General features: G+C 34.0%; 1 protein-coding gene across 3 annotated transcripts in view; it reads right to left on the bottom strand.

The window, feature by feature from the left end:
- Window positions 1-9,624: 9,624 nt before the first annotated feature.
- Window positions 9,625-25,548, bottom strand: part of LOC149084919 (gamma-aminobutyric acid receptor subunit alpha-2-like) — a 97,047-nt gene continuing 81,123 nt past the window's right edge. For all 3 annotated transcript variants that reach the window (XM_089232657.1, XM_089232658.1, XM_089232656.1), the window contains exons 4-9: window positions 24,019-24,242; window positions 21,191-21,273; window positions 20,475-20,615; window positions 19,648-19,800; window positions 16,258-16,487; window positions 9,625-13,000 (exon numbers count right to left, since the gene is read on the bottom strand). In XM_089232657.1, coding sequence (XP_089088783.1) covers window positions 12,680-13,000; window positions 16,258-16,487; window positions 19,648-19,800; window positions 20,475-20,615; window positions 21,191-21,273; window positions 24,019-24,242 — 1,152 coding nt within the window. In that variant the 3' untranslated portion in view covers window positions 9,625-12,679. The remainder of the gene's footprint in view (window positions 13,001-16,257; window positions 16,488-19,647; window positions 19,801-20,474; window positions 20,616-21,190; window positions 21,274-24,018; window positions 24,243-25,548) is intronic.

Genomic DNA, 25,548 nt, shown 5'->3' with positions numbered 1-25,548 from the left:
GTTCGTTAGCGGAATCCGCATTCGTCAGTTGAGGCAGATAATTCATAAAAAAAAAAAATCTTCGTTAGCCAAAAAAAAATCGTAAGCCGAGGTGTCACTGTACATCTCAAAAGAATTACTCGGAATCAATTACTGGTCCCTATGAAGATCAAGGGTAGCGGTGAAATGTCATTTTGGATACCATAAAAAAGGTGCAGAAGAAAAAGTTCTCAAAAGCAACGACAAAGTGAGTGATGGACTTTGTTTTTCACACTGACTCTCATATAAGTCTTCTCTGTCGCGCTGCCCTACCAATACATGTACAGTCAAACGTCGTTAATAAGTCACTCTTGGGAGAGCAAAAATATGACTTAGTAAGCGGAGTGACTCGTTAAGCGGAGTAAGCCGTAGCTGTGCCAATTCCTGCATGAGAACAATTCATTTTTACAAAAAGTGACCCAATAAGCGGAGTGACGTGTTAACCGGGTGACGCACTAACGAGGTTTGACTGTACCCCGGAATGCGTTAAATGAATATGATGTGACAAAAAAAGGAAAGGATTGTCTACAGTGTTTTTATAATCAAATATTGTAAAGCATTTTTACGATTCAACATGTTTGAAGAGGTGTACCTGGTGTCTTCTATTCAATTAAGGTATTCTTGGTGTCTGATTCTCAATCTTATGATTTTTATTGGGCCAAAGCATTCATTTTTTTTATTGTGATGAGTTTGGATTGAGTATTTTTGAATTAGCACACACATTGCTCATTTTTACTTTCTTTTCTTTCTTTAACGATTCACCAATTGTTAATGTTATTCGAATCACGATTTCAATCAATGTAATTACGTTTCAATCTGTGTGATAGGAACAATTACAGTCGAACTTGGTTTGTTCGAAGTCCAAAGTCACAGGAAAAAAGGTTCGAATTATCCCAAAATTCGAATTATCCAGTTAATTCATCCCGTATCTGTAAAATGATTACAAATTGCACAACTTAATAATCAACATTTATAAAGGATAATAACCATCATTTATTAAAATTTTATTATCGATTAAGAAACCTTTTTTCAAATTTTAATAATTTATAATTATAGTAATTGATTTAGCTGATAACATCATTCCACTTTGTTCTGGAATCAGCATCACTGCAGAATTTTTTGACCTTGTTCAAAGCCTGATTTACGGAAACGGTTCATGATAATGCTTTACGAAACCGTTTCCCAAATTTTGCTTATAATTCTTATGCTATCAAGGAAATGCATTTTCACTAACGTATTACAATCTGAACGTTCCGATGCTTCCCATACTCTTAATGACGACACAAAGATTCAGATTTTGAATGTTACACCTGGATCTATAGGTTTAAAAGCATAATCAGCATTAAGTGGCACACAGTCTCGATGCACTCCAGCCGAATAATTATAAAATGGGTATTAAAAGTAGTAGTGTTTGGTGCGTTTCTTGAGTGGTGCAGTTTAAATTATCAAAACAAGAGAAGAGAGAGAGAGAGAGAGAGAAACAGAACTTTTATTAGTCTTGAAAAATTTGTTGTTCAACAACTTGATCGATAAAAGCAGTCTGACTTCTTGTTGAACTTTTCCAAACTGACTGTGTGTGTTTATACAAAAATCATAATATTTTCCTTAGCATCGAATTATCCGAAAAATTGTATAGAAAAAAATCGATGCGAATTAAATAAGAAATTCTAGCATTAGATTATTAGAAAATTCAAGGAGAATTCGTAAAAGTTCGAAATATCCAAAATTCCAATTAACAAAGTTCTGTAAAACTTTCTTCGTGAAAGTGTTTGTTCTTTTCTATATAATTTGGGAAAGAACAGCGTTAAATGCGGAACAACCGTTTTACCCGCTTTAACGCTTTTCTTTCCCTAATTTACTCCGTTTTTTGATTTCGATTATCTCTGTGAATATTACACTTAGAAACGTGGATTTGTTTTTGTTGGCATCAAGAGAGACATGGCTACAACTTTCTAATTGGAGGTTAGAGCATAGGAGAACCGTATCAAAATTTAGATTTTTTATTGTGTTATACACTCTATTTTCATTTTCAAAACTGGTACAGGGTAATTTTTGGAAGCTTGTTGAGCATTTTTTAAATTGGAATCATACGTCTACGACGGACGGTGGATGAGATAAAAACCGTTAGTACAATATTTTTTCTAAAGTTGCAAGTCATTTTTTGCAGCTTTTTCTGTTACAAAAACTTGTTTTCTTATTTAATTTTTTTAACTAAATTTTTACTGGAAATATTAATATGAGGTATATATGACCAAAATTTATTATTATTACCAATATTTTTCTGGAAATTAAAAAAAAAAGTCTAAACTCTAAAAATGACTTTTGGAAACAGTGTATATAATATGTGTAGCCCTGAAGTTATTTACACACACAACGAGTTATACAGTTTATCAATTCTGGCAGTACCAGAATGAATAAAATGTGTCATATATACAGGTACATGTACAGGTACAAGTCCCGGAACGTTGGGTCGGGACTCATCTCAAGAAAATTTTTAGGTTTTTTAAGTCAAAGAATCAGAGCTATTATAATTGGAGATTTCACATAGTCAGAGTTGAGAAGGGAATCATAGCAGTTTCTGGAGAGCTTTTCGGCATAATCAAGGTTGTATATGGATATTTCTGATGAACCAGTGGGACTTGGTAAAACTTCGAAGCGTTACGTTTTGAAAACGTTCAAGAGCAATAATATTAGGATATCTGGCATACATCAAGGTAGGAGCTGCGTGAAGTATTGTAGGACGTATGATTCAATTTATTCAAAATAAGTCTGTTGTCGATAGAAAGGAACGTATTTAGCCTGCAAATATTGCTAAGGGCTCCTCTGGCTTGTTTGGTTCTTTAATAACTTCAGGATAGTGATAGGCGAACGAAAGACGTTTATCGAAAATTGCAGCAAGATATTTAGGTGTATCAGATGGATGAATAATATTTCCTTGCACGTTAATGAACGCATTATTTGTAAAGCTCAACTTTTCCAGCTGTCCACATGGAGACAGATTTTCTAGCATTCAATTGGGTCCGACGTAAAAAAAACCCACTCTTTTTTGGACCGTTCTTGAAGAGTCAATAAGTCTTTCTTTGACTTTTTATCCGTACAAATTATGGCACTATCATCAGCAAAAAAGAAGCAGTAATTACTTTGGCTGCCACTGGGAAATCACGCATGTACAAATTATGAAGTAGAGGGCCAAGGACACTGCCCCGAGCAATTGAGGCCCTGATAGGTTTAGGATTAGATGCCGTATCGCTTATCTGGACTCGAAAAATACGCGAGTCAAGATATTGTTTGACATGCAGAATGGTAAGATTAGTCCAAGGATGATGTCCATCTCCGCTATCCATACAAAAGGTTTTTAACAGCTGGCTGATGCGAAGACATATTTTGGAAAAAGAGAAAAATTAAACGGCCCCTGCGGGGAATCGAACCCACGTCCTTTCCATTTCCGGGCGAACGGCCTAGACCACTAGACTACAGAAGGAACGTCGCAATCTTTCCTTGGAGTTTATGTACACTGAACGGGACCTAACTCGGGCCAAAGCTCACAATTACTGCCTAATACACAATCTGTGGACCGGTTAAGTAATTACTTGAAAGTAAAAGATTTTACGCAAACTGTTTTAACGAGTTCATACGTTTATCGTATGATGTGATGCGTATGCAGCTGTATGACGTTTAGGCTTTTTCTTGGGAAATGCCAGATGAAACTGTATTCATGTGACAATTCATTTAAGAATAAAAAATGAGAATACTTGTGTAGTATAATCTCTCTCTTTCCCGAAAAATAATGCCGCTAAAAGTACAATGTAGATGGCAGCACAGGAAAACAGACGCAATTTCTCTCATTTTTTAATCAATAAATTTAGTATACAAGTTACAGGCAATTCGGAGAGTGTATACTTGGTAAAAAAATCATTTCTATCTTCTCGGGTAATTTTTGAAATTTTGATTTTTCGTTCTGTTACAATTTCGTTTTCGATTTGAATAATTAACAAATTACTCTTATAATCTCCCTACACTAAATAAAATTGCGAAGGACAAAAATTTTGTTTCTGTTGTATGACAATCGGGTAAATATACGATTGAAATATTGGAAATCAAATATATACACGGTGCATAGGTAACAGGGCGTATGACATTTTACTGGCGAACCGTTGATCCTAGAGGCACACAGTACTTCCAATTAGAAAAAGTATCCAAATAACGTGTAGTATTCAGATATGTCATTCATGTTTCACTGGCGTTACCGCCCCCACAAGAGTGGGGCTTGACAGGGCTCCTGCTCGTGGGGAGGCCTTAGATGATTCTTAGGCCATGTGCCGATAGTCATATACCAAGTCGCATAACCAATCGCTCGATTTGTCGAGCGACAAGTTGCAGGACACGTATTGCGTGTTTTTGTATACGAGTGTGGACGTGTTCTGTGACTAATACAAATACAAATACAACACCACAACAGGCAAACTGCCCAACGAGGTGGCTGACTTAAGAACATCATGGATCCCCGAGAGATTTTTTGGAGGCCCTACCTACTACTGCTACACCACACATGCACCCCGCCTGGAGGGTAGGGGTCTTTTGCAGTGAAAATGGAAAATGAACCCCCCCCCCCCCCCGAGAAAATCCTGTGTATGACCATGGTTAGAAAGCCAAAAAGTATCTTTTATTGTATTTTCAAAGAAATTCAAGCATATTTTTTCTGTCATAAGTGCTTAATGCAATCATTATTCATGTAATTTTTCAATCCTTTTCCATAGTTAAAAAATTTTAAAAATTGAAAAAAATATCCTGAAAATGCCAAAACAGTGACAATAAGCAGAAAAATGCAAAAGATGCAAAAAATGCAAATGTCAACAACATCCGGAAATTGCTTATCACCCTGTATGTCAGATGAATATTAGGCATACTTATTGTCATAATCACCGTATTTTAGTTTATAAGTAACATAGTTATGTGAAAATATAGGTCATGTGCTCACCCATGTGAGTGTGTATGATAGTACTTGTTTTTGTCATATTGTAAGTGTGCAGTGGGATAAGATGCTCGTCTGCCACCGTTAAGGCTACCGTCAGGTCCGCAGGTTTGATCCAGAGAAAGGACACGCATAATTTCTTTGCCTACTGGACCTGAGGGGACCATTGATATGTGGCTCCTTCTCTATATGCTCTCGTTAAGTCCCCTCCATGCTCAAGACGAGTACGGAAGTATATCATGAGAGAGAGATTCTCTAGAGGTTCTCAACCTTTTTGCGAGCCCGCGGCCCGGTTTCATTCATTTTTGTGAGTTGAAAGCCCAGTCAAACACACAACCAACAGAAAATGAATGAGGAAAAAGGAAACGGCTAATTACCCACGGCCCGGTAAGAATGATGTCAGGGCCCGGCGGTTGAGCAACACTGATCTAGAAAGATTTCCGACCCAACACGATTGGTAGTAAATTTCTGCATGACGATATGACCAGAGTTGGTGTGCGGTAAAGCAGTAAGTATGCAGTATATTGTATACTATGCAAGTAAGTATGCAGTATATTGTATACTATGCAGTAAGTATGCAGTATATTGTATACTACGCACAGTAAGTATGCAGTATATTGTATACTACGCACAGTAAGTATGCAGTATATTGTATACTACGCACAGTAAGTATGCAGTATATTGTATACTACGCACAGTAAGTATGCAGTATATTGTATACTACGCACAGTAAGTATGCAGTATATTGTATACTACGCACAGTAAGTATGCAGTATATTGTATACAGTTATGCGTATGTCAAGTAGTCCAATACATTTTCCTAAGTGCTACTGAAATCATGTAAGAATTTTTAAGATTTTTAAACTATAGTGGCAAGACCAAAATGATGGTATTTTCCCCCATATTATATTAATTGTATTTATTTTTTTAAATTTATTTTGTATTTTTTTAAATGATGGTAAATGTTGAAATTTTTATTTCATGGATTATTTTTTAAATTTAAGAATCTCATATCCTTTAGCATGGTCAAAAAAGACTAAAAAACTATGCTCTAGTAGAAGTATGATTTAAAGATTATCCATTGATTAATTTAAAATACTTTAGATATATTTTTGATTGTTTCTGCTATGCTATGTCAATACAATGTTTCACATATCTTTAATACCGTTACATATTTATTTTGCAAAGTTTCAACCATTAAAAGAACATGCATTTTTTTATATATTGTCATCTTGTGCGCATGAAAAATAGCATGGCATCAATGTAATTGAATAAAAGTGATTCAAAATAAAGGAAACTGTACAGTTCATAAAATGAGGATAAATATTTGATATCCATTAATACCCATACTTGGTCTATGGAATAATTTTTTTTTAATTTTTTCTGAATTTGAATTTTAAATACGGTTGAGCCAAATAAATCTCAATCTTTTGCCTCATTTTATGAATTGAACTGTTTCCTTTATTTCGAATCAATTTTACTTCAATTACATTGAGGTCACGCAATTTTATCATGCGTGGAAAGTGTTAATAATACATTATGTTCTAATATGTTTGGAAATATATATGCAAGAAAATAAACATTGAGGATATGTAAAACATCGTATTAGCCTAGAAGAGCACATACAAGCCAAAATATGTGTGAATGATTTGAAATAAATCCAAATGATCCTTTAAGTAAATAACTTAATTGGTAATTATACGTATACTAATAAATAATAATAATTATTATTAGCACGCCAGCTTTCAGCTGTGCAGGTCTTTGGTCAAGGATGTCTAATATCGCTAACGAATGCCCTGAACAGATACAACGGATCTCTCGCAAGGATCACGTTTTTACAAACAAAACTGTCTGCATACCTCTGTTAAAACCTGCTACAAATTTCTGAGACGGTAAACTTATCCAGTGTCATTTTTACGAGGGTACAACTACTTTACCGCACACCACACACAACTCAAGTCATATCAGCGTACAATTTACTACCGATTGAGTAAGGTAGGGAACGAAAGCGCTATGTATCGGTGGTCGTCTCAGGTTTGGTAGGCAAAGAACTTTTTAAATATGTCTTACCCCAGGAACAAATTCGCAGACTTGACGGCAGCGTCCGTGGTGGTGGCGAATATCTTACCACTGCACCACTCGGGCTATTTTTGGGATTCACCTGAAATTCACCTCAAAGCATATCCTAAACGTGTGATATTAGCGATAGGTCTAGGGGATTTATAAAGATGAAGTCATAATCATACCGGTTGAAAGTAGGTTCCAGAAGCGTCAGTGAACCTAGAAAATCTCACAGTAAAATTGCTTAAATAAATAACAATACTATTAAACAGCTTGTATTCTTCCAGCAATGGTTACAGAATCTCGTTCTCGGATATTTTTCCCCAGGATACAAAACTATCACTTATTAAACGCAGAAGGAAAGGCCACTCATCTCAGCAAGCAGCCCTTTGCTAATCAGAAGAGACCTAATTTTGTGATAGCGTTTTGCAAACTGTTAGTCTATTGCACCAAATCAACTTCGTTTCTTAGGTGCAGAGACTATACACCTGCTTGGGAGTGCTGTACACAACAAGGTTTGCTACTACTTTGATTTTTAAGAAAAAAGCTGGTATCTCCCTGGTCCGTTTGTTCAGTGGATTGCGCAATTACAGTGTTCCGGTCGGCCCTCATGAACCTCATCAGACAACATTTATCTTTCTAATGAATGACACTTGGTGATCCGGTATATGTATTTCAGTTAATCTCAGCGGTGCCATTTGTCTAGTTATAGTTACATTTGAATGACACCGGAACGAAAATATTCAACAACCTTTTCAGTTTCAGATATACTGTGATCTGATTATACCTAAAAAGCGGGAACCTTTCCTTTTTTTTTTTTTAAAAATCCAATAAATAGTTTGCTTATACCCGTGACGGTAATGGATAACACGGTTTAAGAATGCTTACATATCATTTTATATTCGCACCAAGATACACGATGTTGACGTCAAAAATATGAGTTCATTATAATGTGTAACTCGACTGATTTTGTTATTAGGTGTAATCATGTGTATTTTATTTTCAAAAATATTATTCGGTGATAAGAAGAACGTGTTTGTACTTGTTGGATGACCGGGAAATGTTGGGTAGTTGGATGAAAACAATTTTTTTTCTCAAAAAAAATAATTTCATTGCTGTTAATAATGATTTGTTTGGTGTTCCTGAACATTTTTTGTATAAAAACATCTTTACATTCATAAACATGCCAGTTTCAAATCATTGGAGTTTATGTAATTAGTCGAAATTGAGAATATTAGAAACATCTTTCCTTTTAGCCCAGAAAAATTTGATAGCAAAGAACGTAAAATATCTAAAAGAACATGAAAACGCGATCGGTGAACAAGAAATATCAGTTTTAAGCTACATGGAAGATCATATTTTTCTTATTATTTGACAAATGAAAACACGAGTATCGAGATAACGATTAAATATAAAATCATTCCCACTTAGAATTGTAATCTTTCTAATTGTATCTGTAAAGCAAGGAAAAACTGGATAAAAAATAATAAATAAATGTACCACCACACGCGTTCATATCACATGCGATAATTTCATTTGACGTTTTCTACCATTTTTGTACGTTTCTGGAACAACCAAACAACTTTCACAAAAGAATGTTCTCTGGAATTCTTCATAAAAAATTGATAAAGCCTACGAAACACAGAAAATCTTGGCAGTTTTCCATGAGATGTGTAAAATAATTTCCGTTGTTGATAAATCTATGGATATATTGTTACTGATGTTGCAGCTGCCTTACAGAGTAACTGTATCAATGTGTTTCAGCATGATTATTATCGTAACCGCACAGAATTGCATTTTTCATCATTTTACGTACTGCATACGTTATTGTTCACTGAAAGTTAAATGCAGGCATTGAGAAAAACATAAACCTCTTTAAAATTCAGTTCACTGTAATCATAAAATGCTTTAATATTTCTCTTACGTTTTACATATGAGTTCAAGATATGCAGAATAATCATGAAAAATAAAGTGATACAATTTACATTGAAATATGTTTATTATTGTTACATTTTTTTTATAAAAGAATTTATAAATCAAATATGCTTCTTATTTTTGTGACATTAAGGTATCCGACTACGTTCGAGAGCACTTTTCTGTAAAATTGTGCTGTAGTGTGAACTTAAATGACATTTTTGGATAGAAAGTGTCCCAAAATGGAGCAAACAATAATACATTTTGGACTACCTAAATGTCATGAAAAAGTCATTTTTATGTCAAATTTTAAGGAATTTTTTGATATTCGAAACACGATTGCAAAAAGTTCTATGAATGGAATGCTTTGTTATTTTGAAAGTACATTCAGATAGGTTACGAACTAAAATATAAAGGATTGTATGGTATGCTCATGAGTTACACTCAAATCTGTTAATGTACGTTGAAATTTTCTCCTTATATATCGTCTATAAAACACTGTAATTAGACTAATATATGTAATAGACCTTAGATTTTGTTTCATAACCTCAACAATATATATCAAAATATTATATTATGATTTCGTTACAATATAATGAAAATAGTTTTAGAAATCATATTTCAAACTCAAGTAAAATGTCAAAAATAGCATTCTTCGTAAAACGCGTTTAAAGTTTTTAATCACGGATTAATTGTATGTAAAAACACAACACTAAAGTGAACGTAACTTCTATTATGAGCGTCATATAAACAAAACAAGGCCTGTATTGGAATTGCAATAAACAGAGGATTACAGCATTCATAAAAAAATAAACAGAAATCGATATTTTTTCATCCAAAATGACGTTTTCAAGGTAGTCGGATACGTTATGAACGAAAACTATAAAAATGCACCAAAAAATGTCAGCACCAGTGCATACTTTAAAATGACGATTATTTCAACTTCCATGGTTACTCTAAGCAAGATACAACGTAATAATGAAAATGATTATTATCAAGCAATGATGATTAGCACGTACTTTAGTGAATATATACTTCAATCACGTGAAATAAATAGTTGCATGAGTTGATAAAACAAATGTGAGAACTTTCACACGGTAACGTTTTTTCTAATATATATAGTGTTTAATTAATAGAAACTCGTTGATAAGAGCTTTAAATATCACAATATTTAACGTCCATTTTCTAATTAACCAGACCCAGCCAGAATTAAAACTCCACGAAGAAAAAACCGAGATTGTCTTGAATATCAAAAATACATGATAAAAGTTTACAGAAATTACAGCAATAGACACTCAAAATATGTATCTTCCCGAAATAATTTCAAATATTGATTCAACATTGACGGTAAATAAACATTTTTTTTTTTCAGAGACAAGTAATAAAATAGTAACTTGTGTGTGAATATGGGGACTTGATTCAGTGTAATCCGACTGAAAAATTGCACAAGCTAAACATGTAAATAGTGTATTTCGTGTCTCAGTTTTGTTTCGTTCTGTGTTTTGTTCTTTGTGTTATTTTTCTTTTATGAAGAGTTTTGTTCAACGCCGATTTCCTACAGATACTTACCGCATATTCGAAAATATATTTTTAAAAAATACAATATATGTATATATATATATATACCCCCCTGTGTGTGCAGAAATACATCCAAGTATTCTGAGAACGATAATAATTATAATAATGATTGTTACAGTAAAAATGTGAAAAATTGGTTATTATACATCATAACTGGTTGTTATGCATTAGTAATACATTATGCATATGCTAAAAAAAATATCACTTTTACCGAAGATTATGCATAATACCCTAGTGCAATCGGTGAATTTGATAAATATGAAAAAAAAATCCAAATGAGTCTATAGTATTTGTGATGAATATAGTTGGACCTCGATGTAATGATAATAAATTTTAAGATCGCACCCCGATGTAATGATAATAAATTTTAAGATCGCACCCCGATATAATGATAGAATATATGTATGAATTATCATTAGAGCCCGTAAGTTCAGACAAAATGCCACAAAATGCCTTTTCTTGCCTATTTGTAAACATGCCCTTGTAACATGCCCTTGTAAACATGCTTGTTTTGAATTTTTCCTGCCATAAATGCTTATTTTGTGATTGTTTCAAGTTTCTGCGTAAATTTCAGAGGTCATATTCTGTATAACTTCTGTATAACAAAATAACTTCTCTTTTTTTAAATGTCCAACTGTTATAATTAATTAATTATCATAAGAAAGGAGCCTGAGAGATAGGAAACTTGTCTTTGCCATGAATTATCTTTGCCTCGACTGGATGGAGTAAGGCAGGTATTACATTATAAAAGCTTGATAAAAATTATTTTATAAAACTTGAAAAATGTAAACAATAAGCACATCTGTTACATTCCAGTGAACTTAACTGATCCACTATTGGTTGCATTTTTCAAGTTTTATAAACGAACTTTTATCAAAATTTTATAGTGTAATGCCGGCTTTAGACATGAATATTTTTGTTTCAAACACAGACTATATATGTTTGAGAAAAGTTTGTTTCTGTTCATGCTTCACATAGCATATCTTGCTCAGGCATTGGATTTAACTTTACTACCAGACGCACCCCGCTCCCCGTCTGACACAGATATCAGAGCGTTTTCGAAGGTTAGACACGCCTGGAGATGCAGCCAACATTTTTTTCTAGCATTGGACTGCAACCTATATGTATAGCTAACCGATGATTGTCCCAAGAGGTCAGCAGTTATTGTCATTTGTCACACAAGGCTGAGTAGGAGCAAACAGGGCTCTGGAGCCCATTTTGCTTTTTTACACCCTAAATGCACTGCGAAACAACCATGGCAAGTTGTTTTACGTGTATAGTTATATATTATTCGATGAAATTAAACCGAGACACCCTCAAGCTGTGCGACGGGTGTGGCCACACAGGGCCCCGCACTTGAAAGATTCCTTCATAAGTGGTAATATAAATAAAATAAAATAGAGGTAAATTTTTTTACAACAATAAATCAAGGTTTTCGAGCAAAGTGTTTCAACTATAAAAATGGCAATTAATTTTTAAATAATACAACAAATAAACGAGAATTATTCGTAACCCGAAGAAGCTCCACAGGTAATTTTCTGTTTTCTCTACACAGACACCGCGTCTGGTAATGGTCGCCTGGAATTTAACTAATTTTGACGAACCACTAACATTTTATTTTTGGCTTGAAATCAATGCAACTTGGGTAATAATGCAGTAATTATTAACTAATATGGTAACAGTAGACGAAGAAAAGTGCAACACAAAATTTTTATAAAACATTGGCTGGTAAAAATATTAGCTGGCTTTCGGCCCCTTAATACCTTACCTTTTAGTCATTTTTCCTTTCTCTTATATTAATTATAAATTCCTATTTTCGGCATTTGATTATCCAAATTTAATTATCCGGGCTCCAATTATCATGTATAGTATATCATATTGTACGAATTATCATGTTTACCAACGACGCGACGCTTGAGTATTATGCATAGCATCCGGAAAAGCAATAGTTTTTAGTACTTATTAAGTTTACCAACGACGCTTGGGTAACTATGCATAATCGCCGGTAAAAGTGATAAATTTAGGGAAATGTATCGAACTTTAAAATTCTCGGCGATTATGCACAATACCCGATAACCGCATTTATCACATTTACCTTAACAATTATATTAAAAAAAAAAATCAAATAACTGCGTTCTAATTCTGCGAATTATCTAGAGGAATCTCATCGTCTATAGTGTAAAGATAAAATGTCCAATACAGAACATTGAACGACGCAAAAGCACATGGAAACATTATTCTCGAATACGAGTCTATTCTGCTTCCACGTTCTCCAACGGTTTCTTCATTGATTTCCCTTCGGCTGTGAGTAGGAATTTCATTGTATCGTCTCCGATCCTTCCGGCGAAATTTATAAAATCTCCGAAAATGTCCATTTCTTTGAGGAGCATCGCAGTTTCTGGTTTCTAATATTATGCTGGTTACATCTTCGTTTTGGTCACTTTGAGTATCATTCCTCTGGAAATGATACATAAAATGTAATGTAAATACAAAATAGATCCAGATTTTTTTTTTTTTTAACTTGATACAGTGATCTCTCGCATACGTGTCGGTGAAAGACAAGGAAAGAAAATTCGTTCAAAGTGAGATACGCATATCGTTCAAAAAAATCACCTAAAAATATACAGGGTGGTCATAAAATAACTTTGGCGATACACAAGTCCTTAACGGCAGAAAAATCAACGAATGGCAATGAAATTTGAGATATAGGTGTTTCAGAATCTGCATTCCCGAATGACAAAATAAACAAAACCCTAGCTTACGGTCACAGTACCAAAATTTTGAAAAATTCAAATAACATCACTATCTTTCATGCGTTGGTAAGTAATCGGCGCGGTGAAAAAGCATAAATGACGTTAGAACGACTTCTGTAGCAACATAAACTCCAGCGCAAGCCGCAAGAAAAGAAAAAGATCTCACCAAGGATTTTAGTGCACTAACCAATCGGCGGGGAACTTACTCCGACAGTAATGTGATCTGCATTGGATGTTTCCAAATGTTTCTTTGTCTGCGTCTAGCGCCGGCGGTATCGTCACATGCTACAAGTACCGTTCTAACGCCATTCACGGTTTTTTCACTATGCCAATCAGTTTGCAACGCATAAAAGTAAGCATTGCTATAAGAAGTTTTCGAAATTTTGTTTCTGTAACCGTAACCGTGAGAGCCAGAGTTATTACTTTTTCATTCATTCTCGAGCGCATACTTTGAAACACAAATATCTCGAATTACATTTGCATTGGTCATATTTTCGGGGCTGCTTGGGGTTCGTATATCGGCAAAGGTATTTTGTAACTACCCTGCATATAACATGAAAATTGGTAGATTCAAGTACAGTAAAATCTCGTTATAACAGACAAATAGGCGCTGAAGGATGTCCGTTATAATGAAAGTCCGGTAATATAAGTAAAGTATAATAAAAGGTAAAATGCTGCAGGGTGTATATCAATGAAAGTACAGTAGTTAGCTGTAGAAAGTGTTTACTATATATCAAATAAAAAACAGCCTTCAACATAGGTTGAAAAGATGTGTACGTATATACTGCATTTAATTTCAATTTTTCTAGCTGGCGAGCAGCACATCCATATTTACGCAAAACTTAACAATGATTGATGTTTAATCGTTTGCTTGGAAATGCGAGCATTTTTAACGAGCTAATACTTTTTTTAGATATTTAAGACGAGTTTTAAACTCGTCAGATGAAAATCTTACAATTTTTTTAGTTGTCCGTTATAAGCGAGGTCCGTTATAGTGAAATTCTACTGTACATCAAAGTAAAATATAGGTATTAGCTTTATTCTTAAAGTATACGAAAACAATATTTCAGGAATACCCATACTTTGTTTCAATGTGAAATACAATATTTCCCCGTGATTACAATATTACTGTATTACATTTGTAATTTATTTGAAGTAACTTTCAAAAGCGGATACTTTTTTCTTGCCGTCTACCTCGGAACATCGTCTTTGAAGTTTGTACTGTTTTAAGACAGTCGCATCAGAGAGAGTTTGTGAAGTTGTATGTAGATATTAGTTTCTAGCACTCTTCTAAAGCTTTTATAGATTTCGTGAGAATGTTTTTCAAATTACCTATCGATAGGTAATTTAAGGCATCGGTCTCTGCATCGTTGGGACCGTGCATTTCCTCGTGATATTTTATACTTTTCTTAAATTAGTTACCGTCAAACTTTCATTCGTTCTTTTTGAATGAAATTGACTTCTTTCATTTACTCGTTTCGAAACAGCAAATCTGGTACAGGCCGAAATGAGTAGGCATACTCGAAATACAATCTCTCACGGAAAAAAAAAAATCTCACCTTTCTGAAACACTTGCTATTGATCGCGACTTATTATTTCTATCACGATTCTGTAATCACATCAGTTCAACTCTCCTACCCATCAGGCAAAATTCTTAGAACCCGTTGAGTAGTATGGGTTATTAATACTGAGATGAGCCCCTCTGGATAGAGTTTTGTGATGAATTTTAGAATTCAACCGTGAGGTGTACGGACTGCAGAAGAACCTCAAAGAACCTACTCCGATGGGTAACTAATCAGTCGTAAACAGCAATTTAATGCAAGGAAACAAGAGACTACAGTCTTTGGCATAAATATAGAAAATGTAGCTAGCGATCATAGCTTCTTCATTGATTGATAACACTGCTCAACACTGATTTTGTTCTCCAAAAAATTTCATTGATTTGAGGATGATTTTGGATCGCTAATTTCGAATCTTGCATTGGTTTTGTCAGATTAGCTCTAGTTTCTAAGATAAAATGAAAATTAAGTTTCAATCGTAATACACGAGCAACGTGCATATCACATTGAAATAGTGCGTTAAAATTAGTACAGTAAATCATTGGTGAAGATATTTCAGTCATTGCAGAGTCGTTTTGGGGAACTCATTCCGAATCTGGCATTGATTTTTCTGAATTGACTCTAGCTTTTTGAGATAATGCATACTCTCAACATTTGTATGCTGCTCATGTATTACCCCCATTGAAATTTAATTCCCATTTTACATCAAAAACTACAGCCAATTTGAGAAAAACAAAGCTAGATTCGGAATCAGCAGCCCTATATATCTCAAAGTCATTAAAATTTCCTGAAGAATATGATTTGTTTTCTGTTCAGCAGTTTGAATTTTTTACAATTTTTTAGGCCTTTTTGGGGGAAAAAAACAAAAAATAAAAATGTTCAGTTACTCATAACTGAGAGGTACGTCAGCAGTCGTACAGATGAAAAAAAAATGGGTTGCAGTAGTCCAGGTAGATAAGATAAATGCCTAAAGGACCAAAAGATGTTTAGAGTAGTCGCGAGTTCGATACCCGGTTTTTCTTGGTCAGAAACTTTCCTGACACAAGGGTAGAACAGAAAAGGCGACATGACCACAAAAAAAATTACTACCGCAGGGAGTCCCACATCGAGGGGCTAGCACACCAATCTCACGGTGAGTATAGAAAAAAAGGCTTCCGTTCGAAATCGGCAATAAATTGTAGGTCCCGGTCAAATTAGCCCTCGTGTGCAGAAAATGACCGTGGTTCGACAAGAATGATGAAATAAAAAAATAGTGGGCTATAATTCTCCTATATGTTTGGCCGGAAGGGCAGAAAATCGTCTTAAACACTGAGTAAAACTTAAAAATATGAGTGTATAAGTGGGAGATCACCGTATCACAGGATTAAAATCATTGACTCGAAACCATTGAAAGAATGATTACTTGACGCCTTTCATGCTCTTCCTGTTGAGCTTGCATCAAAAGCTTCTTCTGCAGCATTACCATGTCGTTACGGTCAACTACATTAACGCATGCGTATTCCACCATAGCAGCGAACACAAATGTGAAACACATGATAACAAACCAGTCAATTGCCGTCGCGTACGCAACTCGTGGCAGTGAAGATCTTCCACCAAATCCCATCGTTACTAGAGTGAGTACTGTAGTGGCACCTATTTACAAATAAAAAGTAAATTTTATATTTTTGCACTGAAAATAAAATAGCGTTTAGTTCCATCTGGAAATACGATGTTCGTTAATTATGTGAAACATATAAAAACATGCGTCTATATACAAATATCAAACATTGCAGAAGTTTTTATCAAGTTCATTTTATTTATGGAACGATTCAGACATATTTTTTTTTATATTAATCTTCATGATCTGATTTAAACATTACTGAACCACACAGTAAAATACGTAATTAGAAAAAAGTATTTTCAACAAAGACGTATACAGTGTGATCATAAAATAACTTTGCCGATATACGAGCCCCTAGTAGCCGCAAAAATCAAAGAATGCGAATAAAATTCGAGATATAGGTGTTTCAGAGTACAAGCCCGAGAATGAGAAGAGAAACAAAAACCTAGCTTTCGCAGTTACGGTTACAGAAGAGGTCTTCAACCTTTTTCTAGTCGCGAGCACCTGCCCCTGCGCCTATCATCAAAAGAAGAGCACCCTTACGGCAAGTAGTTTAACATACGAATGCAAGAAATCAGGATGATTTCAATCCTCGAATGTAATTTGTACAAGAGGGTGTTTAATTGCAGCGTTGATCAAGTGCTCGCGATCACAAAAAAGGACATGAGCATCGAGCATTCTGGGCACTTGAGGACGGGACGCGTAACGGGTTGAAGATGCCTGGGTTACAGCAACAAAAATTCAAATGGCAACACTCGCTTTTATGCATTGGAAACTGATCGGCGCATTAAAAAATAACGAATGACGCTCGAATGATACTTGTAGCACGATAAACGCTGGCGCTAGACGCAGAGAGATACGTGTGGAAACAATGCAGATCACGTGATCACGTTACTGCTGCAGGCAGTCCTCCACCAAAGGTTTAGTGTAGCAACCCTTTGGTATGACCTTCATTATTTTTTTTGCGTCCTGTGCCGGCGTTTATGGTGCTACAGGTACTGTTCTAACGCCATTTGGTTTTTCACTGCACCAATCACTTGGCAGTGTGTGTTGCTATTTGAATTTTTTGAAATTTTGTTGCTGCGACCGTAACCGTGAGTTCTGTTTTCCTCGTCATAGTTTAGCGCATACTTCGAAACCTCTATATTTCGAATTCTTAGCGTTCGTTGATTTATGCTGCCACCAGGGGCTCGTATATCGGCAAAAAATTTTATGACCGCCCTGTATACCAATTACAAATCTCAAGAGTGCAATCCTCTTGAAATTGCTCAGTCCAAAGACTGAATGACAAATTATTCATTCATCTGAGTAACACATTATAAAAGAAAAAAATTCCAGTTTGCTACGAAAAGGTTTGTTAGACACGAACACGTAGTATTGCCTACAATAACCACAGTCAGGGTGATTATCAGGGTCCGCTGTATCAAGGCCGTAGGGGGAGGGGGGATTTGGAGGTCTGTCCCCCGAAATGTGAGAAAATGACCGAAAAAAAGGAAAAAGATGACCAAATCTATTGTTCTATCACATTGCCCCCCTCCCCATCCCCCCGAAATGAAGGTGGTTGCCCTCCAGACGAAATTTCTGGCAACGGGACTGCGCTGTATATACAGGGTGCATAACTAACAGCTCGCACCTCAAATTACTGGCGAACCGTTGGTTTCAGAGTCATACTTCCTTGAAGAGAAAATATGCGAATAAAATGTGCAGATACGTATTGCAAGGGGTGGTATAGTTATTTTTTTATATTTTAATAACTTTTTATACGGACACCCTGTTCTCAAAATTCAATTAGAAAGTTGTTTCTCCGTCTCTCCCGAGGCCAAAAAGAAAGTTCGACGTTTTCTGGATGCAATATTCGCTGAAATATCTTAGAAAAGTTGGGAAACAAACACGTCACAAACATACAAGATTTCGCATTTAATATCATACACTTCCCAGGCTCTATCACCACTTGTCAATTTTAGGGTGGGAAAAAAGCAGCTTAGAAAATAACGAAAAACGCTTTTCCCCCTCATATTTATGCTGTTTTTTTCTTCTCAACTTTTCTCCGATTTTTGAATTAAAATATTTCAGCGAATATTGTTCGTGGAAATTATATAAAACGTGTAATTTTTTTTTGTTGGCCTCAAGAGAGACACGGCAACAACTTTTTATTGGGTTTTTTGAGCACATAGTTTCCGCATAAAAAGTTATTTGTTCATTTTAATAATTATGCAACTCCTTACAATATGAATGACGTATCTGAAGTCCACACGAAATTTGGATACTTTTTCTAACTGGAAGTATGCCTTTTTAGGTCAAAGGTTTGCCAGTAATTTGCGGTGGGAGTTGTTAGGTATGCACCCTGTATATCAGTTATAATTTTGTTTCTGTCAACGCTACTTAACGTTGATTTTTATAACTACAGCAGAATCTCGCTATCCGGTCTAGTCTGTGGACGCCATGACGTTGCCAAATCATCGGAGCTGTCGCCAAACTTTGCTAAGTTTGTTGCCAATTTGGCGATATTTACAGAGGAATGAATTCATTTCCGTTTTTATATAAGATAATGACTATTTACAGGTGCAGAAGGACATAATAAATGATAAATAAAAACTATTTGCATAATTTTCGTAACAATATTTATATTCCTGGACTTAATTAATTAATTAATTTTTAAAACGCACAGTACAGTACACACCCAACATTTACATTATGTATATATTGTGTATAAAGTACATTACATTTGAATATAAAGTACATTACATTTGTGTGCAAAGTACATTGCATTTATGTATAAAGTACTGACCATACCAAGAGGTCACAAAATATGAATAGGAGAAGTTTTTGGTATTAAAATGATGTTTCTGATGGTATGGGTGGGGGTAGAAAGTGATAATTTTTTTGGAACAACGGCCTATCTGGATTGTTTTCCCTCCCGCAGTTCCCTCACATTAGGCCAGAGATAGCCCGGATTTTACTGTATTTTCCTCTCTATCAAAAAAAATTCCTTGTAACAATATTACTTCTTATAACCACAGCTGCCAAACTATTTTCTATAATTTTTATTATTTTTGAAAGTTTTTACGGACTTTGCATACCCTTTATAATGTAGCACAATTGGCAATTTCCATTGCATCACATTTAATGGCAAAAATCAACGGCACAATCGTTGAATTTGGAAGATTTTTATGAATTGTCGATAAAGCTTACCTACAGCTACACGACCGGGCGCGTCACTTTTGTTGATCCAAAAGGACACCCACGAAGCTCCAACAATTAGGGCACATGGTGCATATATTTGTAAAATGAAATATCCTCTTCTTCGACTCAAAACAAATCTTGCAAGTAAACTGGACTGCATACCTGTAATTTTTAAAAAATGTTCTTTAAATAATAAACTCTTCATATCTAGCATCTACAGGGTGATTATGATTAAAGTTCCCGTTCTCATCACAATACAAATTTTCAGGATATCTTAATGAGACAATGGCAGAGAGATTTATGCAATTGAAAATAATTCAATTTTTGACCAACAGGTGAATAATTGGTGTATTTTTTTAATTAATTTTTTTCTATGGTCCATATAGCGTATATACTAATGAAATACGTTCACCAGAACGGGCGCTACATAGGTCTGAGTGGTTTCAGTATAGGCCTACTCACATACTCAGTTCTATGCAGCGCTCGTCACTGTATAATGACACTACTTAGACCTTAGTAGCACCTGTTCTGGTGGAAGTATTCCATCGAAACTTGATATATACTGTATATGGACCATGAAAAAAAGGAAAATTCAATAAGAAAGCTCCACTTATTCATGTGATGGTAAAAAATTAAACCATTTTTTATTGCATAGATCTCTCTCCCATGGTCTTATTAAGATATCCTGAAAATGTGGTAGTAGAAAAACTACTCACACACACAAGATTACGGGAACTTCAATTGTAATCACCCTGTATATGATATTCACGGTACTAATGAAACATCAGTAGAAAATGAAATTTTTATTTCAAGACATACAGTAATAGAATATTTACCTGGGCCTTTATTCGATCTAACTGATTCATTCTTAAAAATTATATTAAGAAAGTCATACTGAGAGAGAGTTACATCTTTGGCAACTGAAACTGGTTTAATCCCATTCCATTTATACAGAACATCATTTTCTGTATACGCAACTGAAGAATAAAAAAATAACATTATTTTTTAGAAACCTAAAAAATTCATGTATTTTAATTGTCAGTGGTTTTTGGTACAATTTTATAAAAAAAAAATAAAAAATAAGTATTTTCTATTTTTATATAATGGAAAATCAAGTTGTGGAATGATGCAAATCAATCAAGTAAATCTGGTGAAAATTTAAGAGAAAATAAATGATTAAAAATCTAAAACTAATTACAAACGCATGAGAATGAGCCAGATAATAATTCAGAAGATTAAACATAGGTTAGTTTTTGTTTTAGAAGCGCTATCAAAATTTTCATCAGCTATTGGGTACATATAAACAGTGCAATTAAATATCCTTTATAATTTAAAACGATTTTTTTTTTAATCTTGGTTTTTTATCTTCCATCGAAGCTTCGTATTTCCACGCTTCAGTAAATTATCGCATATCAGATGTTATACTTATATTTTAATAAAAAATACGAAACATTTATGCAATGAGCTCCAGTAATTAATTTTATATGTAAATATTTCTCTCATTAAACTATTTTGCTGCTTTCGTACTTACTTAGAAACAACGTATACTTACAGCTGCCGATAACTAAAGGGCAAGACTGCTTGTCTAATGGATATTTCCGTAAGTGCATGGGACAATTTGTTTGAATGGTTAATCTGAAAAAATAAATAAAATTTTGATTGAAAACACTATTTTGTCGTGTGTTGAAGACATGGTAGAATTTTGTCTAAACTAAATGTGTACAACGTGTCCAGAAAGTCATTACCCAGGCGTTTTTATTCTCAACGATTGGTCGTAAGAAAATCTTTTGATTGCAAAATGTTTGTGTTAAATATTCATATTGTGACAAAAGTTTATGCATATTCATAATATGAATAAGATGTATGTCAATTTTCGAGAAAACATTACAAAATTGCAAAATTAAACTTTTTATATGTTGCCCTAGTCTCCAAAGTTGTAATTAAAAAAAGTATTTTTCTTTCAGGAATATGTAACACAAAGCATGTTCCATTGTTATAAGATATTTATTGACCAATAGATATTAAATTTGAAGTAGAATTAAATTTGAAGTAGAATTAAATTTGAAGTAGAATTAAATTTGAAGTAGAATTAAATTTGAACTAGATATTAAATTTTAATGTTTAAAAGGAGATTCAGGGATCGTTCACGAACAGAAAAATATTTAAATTTCTTCGTGACACGATATTGAGATATTGGTTTCGAACAGGTGTCTGATGTTAATATATTGAGTGATTATGATTGATAAATTGCACTGTTTTGAGGAAGAAATCGTCAATAGAATTCGATCAACCACTTCAAAGTTCCATAAAACACTTAATTTTATTCGTAATTTTGGTTACCAGATATATCGCAAAATTGTTACATAATTTTACTTTCTAGTGAACCACAAGCGGGTAATAATAGCAAGTGGCATTGAAATGGGAAAAAGTCAATGTGTAAAAATTTTTCGATGTATATTTTTTACACAAATTCCGCAAGTTTAATTAAAAAGGTCAAATCTATCGCAAAGTCTGAAATTAAAAATCTTCCTTAATTTTGTTCGTACGGTGATGTTTTCTTTGTCATATTACTGCAAGGAAAAAGCTTTTTCTAGGTACGACTATAGGGTTTCGCGGAAAATATAATTTTCTTTTTTCTGAAAAATAAGTTTACATTAAAATACCATATTATGATAAGGACTTTCTGGGCATGCTGAACACACGACATTGGGAATTTAGAAAATATATGCAGTCGACGCTCGATATAACGATCCCCTTCGTCTCGTCGGAAACGGATTTTATATTGGGAGGGTCGTTATATCGAAAGGAAAACGTATAGGATAGTCATTATAGGAAAACGTATAGGATAGTCATTATAGGAAAACGTATAGGATAGTCATTATAGGAAAACGTATAGGATAGTCATTATAGGAAAACGTATAGGATAGTCATTATAGGAAAACGTTTGGGATTTATTCTACCGGTCGTTGTAATGGAATGGTCGCTATAACGAGCATCGACTGTATATATAACATCTGAATTCTTGATGGACTTAAATCATCTTTCTTATGCAAGTAATGGATCATACAAAGTAAGCACTGTAGGGATCATGCAAGTACATGCATGTTTTGTATACAGTAGAATCTCGACTATCTGGCCTAGTCTCTGGTACCATAACGCCGCCAAATCATCGGAGCTGTCAAATGTCAAATGTCAATAAATTTGTTGCAAAATTGGCGATATTTGCAGAGGAATGCGTCAATTTCCATTTTTACATAAGGTAATGACTATTTACAGGCGCAGAAGGACATAATAAATGATAAATAAGAACTATTTACATAACTTTGTAAAAATATTAAAATTTTGGACTTACATTTTGTGTAATAAATTTTACACAAATAACATACAGTGCATAACAAACTTTTACAGTACAGACCTATGCCAAGAGGTCACAAAATATGAATGGAAGCGGTTTTTGGTATTAAAATGGAATTTTTGATGGTATGGGGGGGGGGGTTGGAAGTGAGCATTTATAGAACTCCGGCTTATCTGGCTTTTCTGTTATCCGGCCAGCCCTTCCGGTACAAGCTGGATTTTCCGAATTCCACTGTACGTCCACAAAACAAATAGTATTTATTTAAAAATTATTTATTTTTTGAATAGATAATATGGATAAAAAGTTTAATAAAGCCTAGAAGATATAAATTAGACGAAAAACTGCACAAGCGCTGTACAAAGAAAACTTCGCAGTGAACCTTCTTATATGATAAATTCGTTCAAATAAACTCAACCTTCCATTTCAAGTAAAATTTTTCTAAGTATTTCTGCCTTCATTTCTGCGTGGTAAAAGTTACTCTTGTGTTCTAATATCCAAAATAAAATAGTTCATTCCAAAAAGGACTGACTCTAATCCACCGTCCATCCGTAAAATCTTTTATTATTCGGATTTTCAACGGCGATTTTTTTTTTTTTGATTTTTTTCCGAAAAAGTATTTGTGTGTACCTCATTGATTTTTCTTTCGTTCATATACTCTTTGTTGTCGCTAGAATGTAAGCTTTTTCTGAACTTTCCAAACTTCAGGAACAACGATGTTTATGGACACGATCCGTAGTTTTATTGTTTCTCGACCCTAAAACGTACGGATATTCGCAATATTCAACTTATTTTTCTATCAGGGTAATTAACTGTGTTAATTATCTTACAGTTGCACAACTACACACTAATGTACTTCCCCAATGTCTTCACAATTGAATAACGCATTCTCTTTCATAAAATATGTTCTTTCTCCATTTCGAAAGTTTCTCATTTAAAAGAATGGGTATGATAATTAAAGGCAGAATAACATACGTTAATTATTATTTAAAAAAAGTAACACGTCTAACGTTATGACTTGTATTTACCTCATTGAATACATTAACTGACCATCGTTTCGAACTCTAAGGAATTTGTTTGGAACAGTCACTTTATGTAAGTAGGAACTTTTTCCATTCAAAAAATAAGTATCCGGTGTCCAAACTTTCTGTAAAAACTTCCAGTCCATCGACAGTGTCTTCAGTTCCGTACTATTGAATCGCAATCGAGGATCAAACCATCTTTGACGAAAATAACAATCGATCGAGAATATCTAAAAAAAATATTTGAATGACCTTTTTTAAACAACAGTGATACTATAACCAAAAGATATGTATTTCGCCATTGAAAATAAATATTCAATGATATAATCCAGCGTTTCTCAACCTATTGTTCGCGACGATGGGATATGTGGTCCGCAGGCAGACTCGATAAGATTATTCACCCGTTACATATATCCATATGGGTTCAAATAAAATTATATCTCCATACTTAGGTTCCCCATACATAATCGAGGAGAATGCGGAAATTGGGATATCATTAATACATGAAAACAAATTGAAATTTTATTACTTTAAATACTGCTAAGTACTGCTAAAATTGTTGAAGGGTGTGGAAATAACGGCCTGCTGCAAATCGCAGTAAACAAAAATGTATTGCACAAAAAATATTCAAATGATCTGCTAATTATATTTCATCGAAAAAAATAAAATACGCTAAACCGGATCTTAAATAATAATCCGTAAAATACGGAACATCGCCAAATGTCATCAAAAACATTGTCAGAAGTATGCAAAAAATCACCAATCGTAATTATAATTCCAAAAAAAAAAAAAAAAAATTATGGACAGAACGTTAAATATAACAAATGTATGAGATGAATAATTAAAATTTTCGCCATAATTATCTTAATATAACTCACATTACAATATGTATAATAGCGCTATGTATTCACGACTTCAGTAAATATTAAAAATTCAAATGAGTATCGTTGAACAAACGTATAAAAAATTAGGACAACGAAAATAATAGGGAATAATCCGTCAAATTTGTTTCAGACATTTTACTCGTCCTTGTTCTCAGAAAGGTTGAGAAACACGGATATAATCAATAAACGTTTTCGTAAGAAAACTGAGATTTGCACTAAATCAGTGTATACTTTAACAAATTATCAAGTCTAAGAATATACAAGTTTAAAATATACATTATGGTGCAAAATTGATTGATTGTTGTCAAAGCTCACCAATACCAGTGCCATAGGCAGCTGAAATATGCAGTGTAGTGTAAAAAAAACATAAAAAATTTATTGTTTTTAATGATTTCATTGGTGCAATATCAGAACGTCGGGGGGATCGAGAATTCATTTGGGGTTTCGGGCTCAAATGCTCTCATAAATGTTCTGTTTCAATCTAATGCCCTCCCCACTCGCCCGATGATATCTCTAGACATTGGATTCGATTAGTTTCATTTTTGAATTGTTCAGTTTTCATACACTGCTTTCAACTTTCACATAATGCTTTCAAATTACATTTCTTCTCACTATCAATATGTAAGCAATGAATTTTCTACAATATTTTCTT

This window comes from Pholcus phalangioides, unplaced genomic scaffold, assembly GCF_987345545.1.
Source record: "Pholcus phalangioides strain wild (caught in Gottingen) unplaced genomic scaffold, Ppha-v1.0 ptg000007l_1, whole genome shotgun sequence".
Classification (NCBI taxonomy): domain Eukaryota; kingdom Metazoa; phylum Arthropoda; class Arachnida; order Araneae; family Pholcidae; genus Pholcus; species Pholcus phalangioides.
This window is presented reverse-complemented; position numbering and strand designations above follow the sequence as displayed.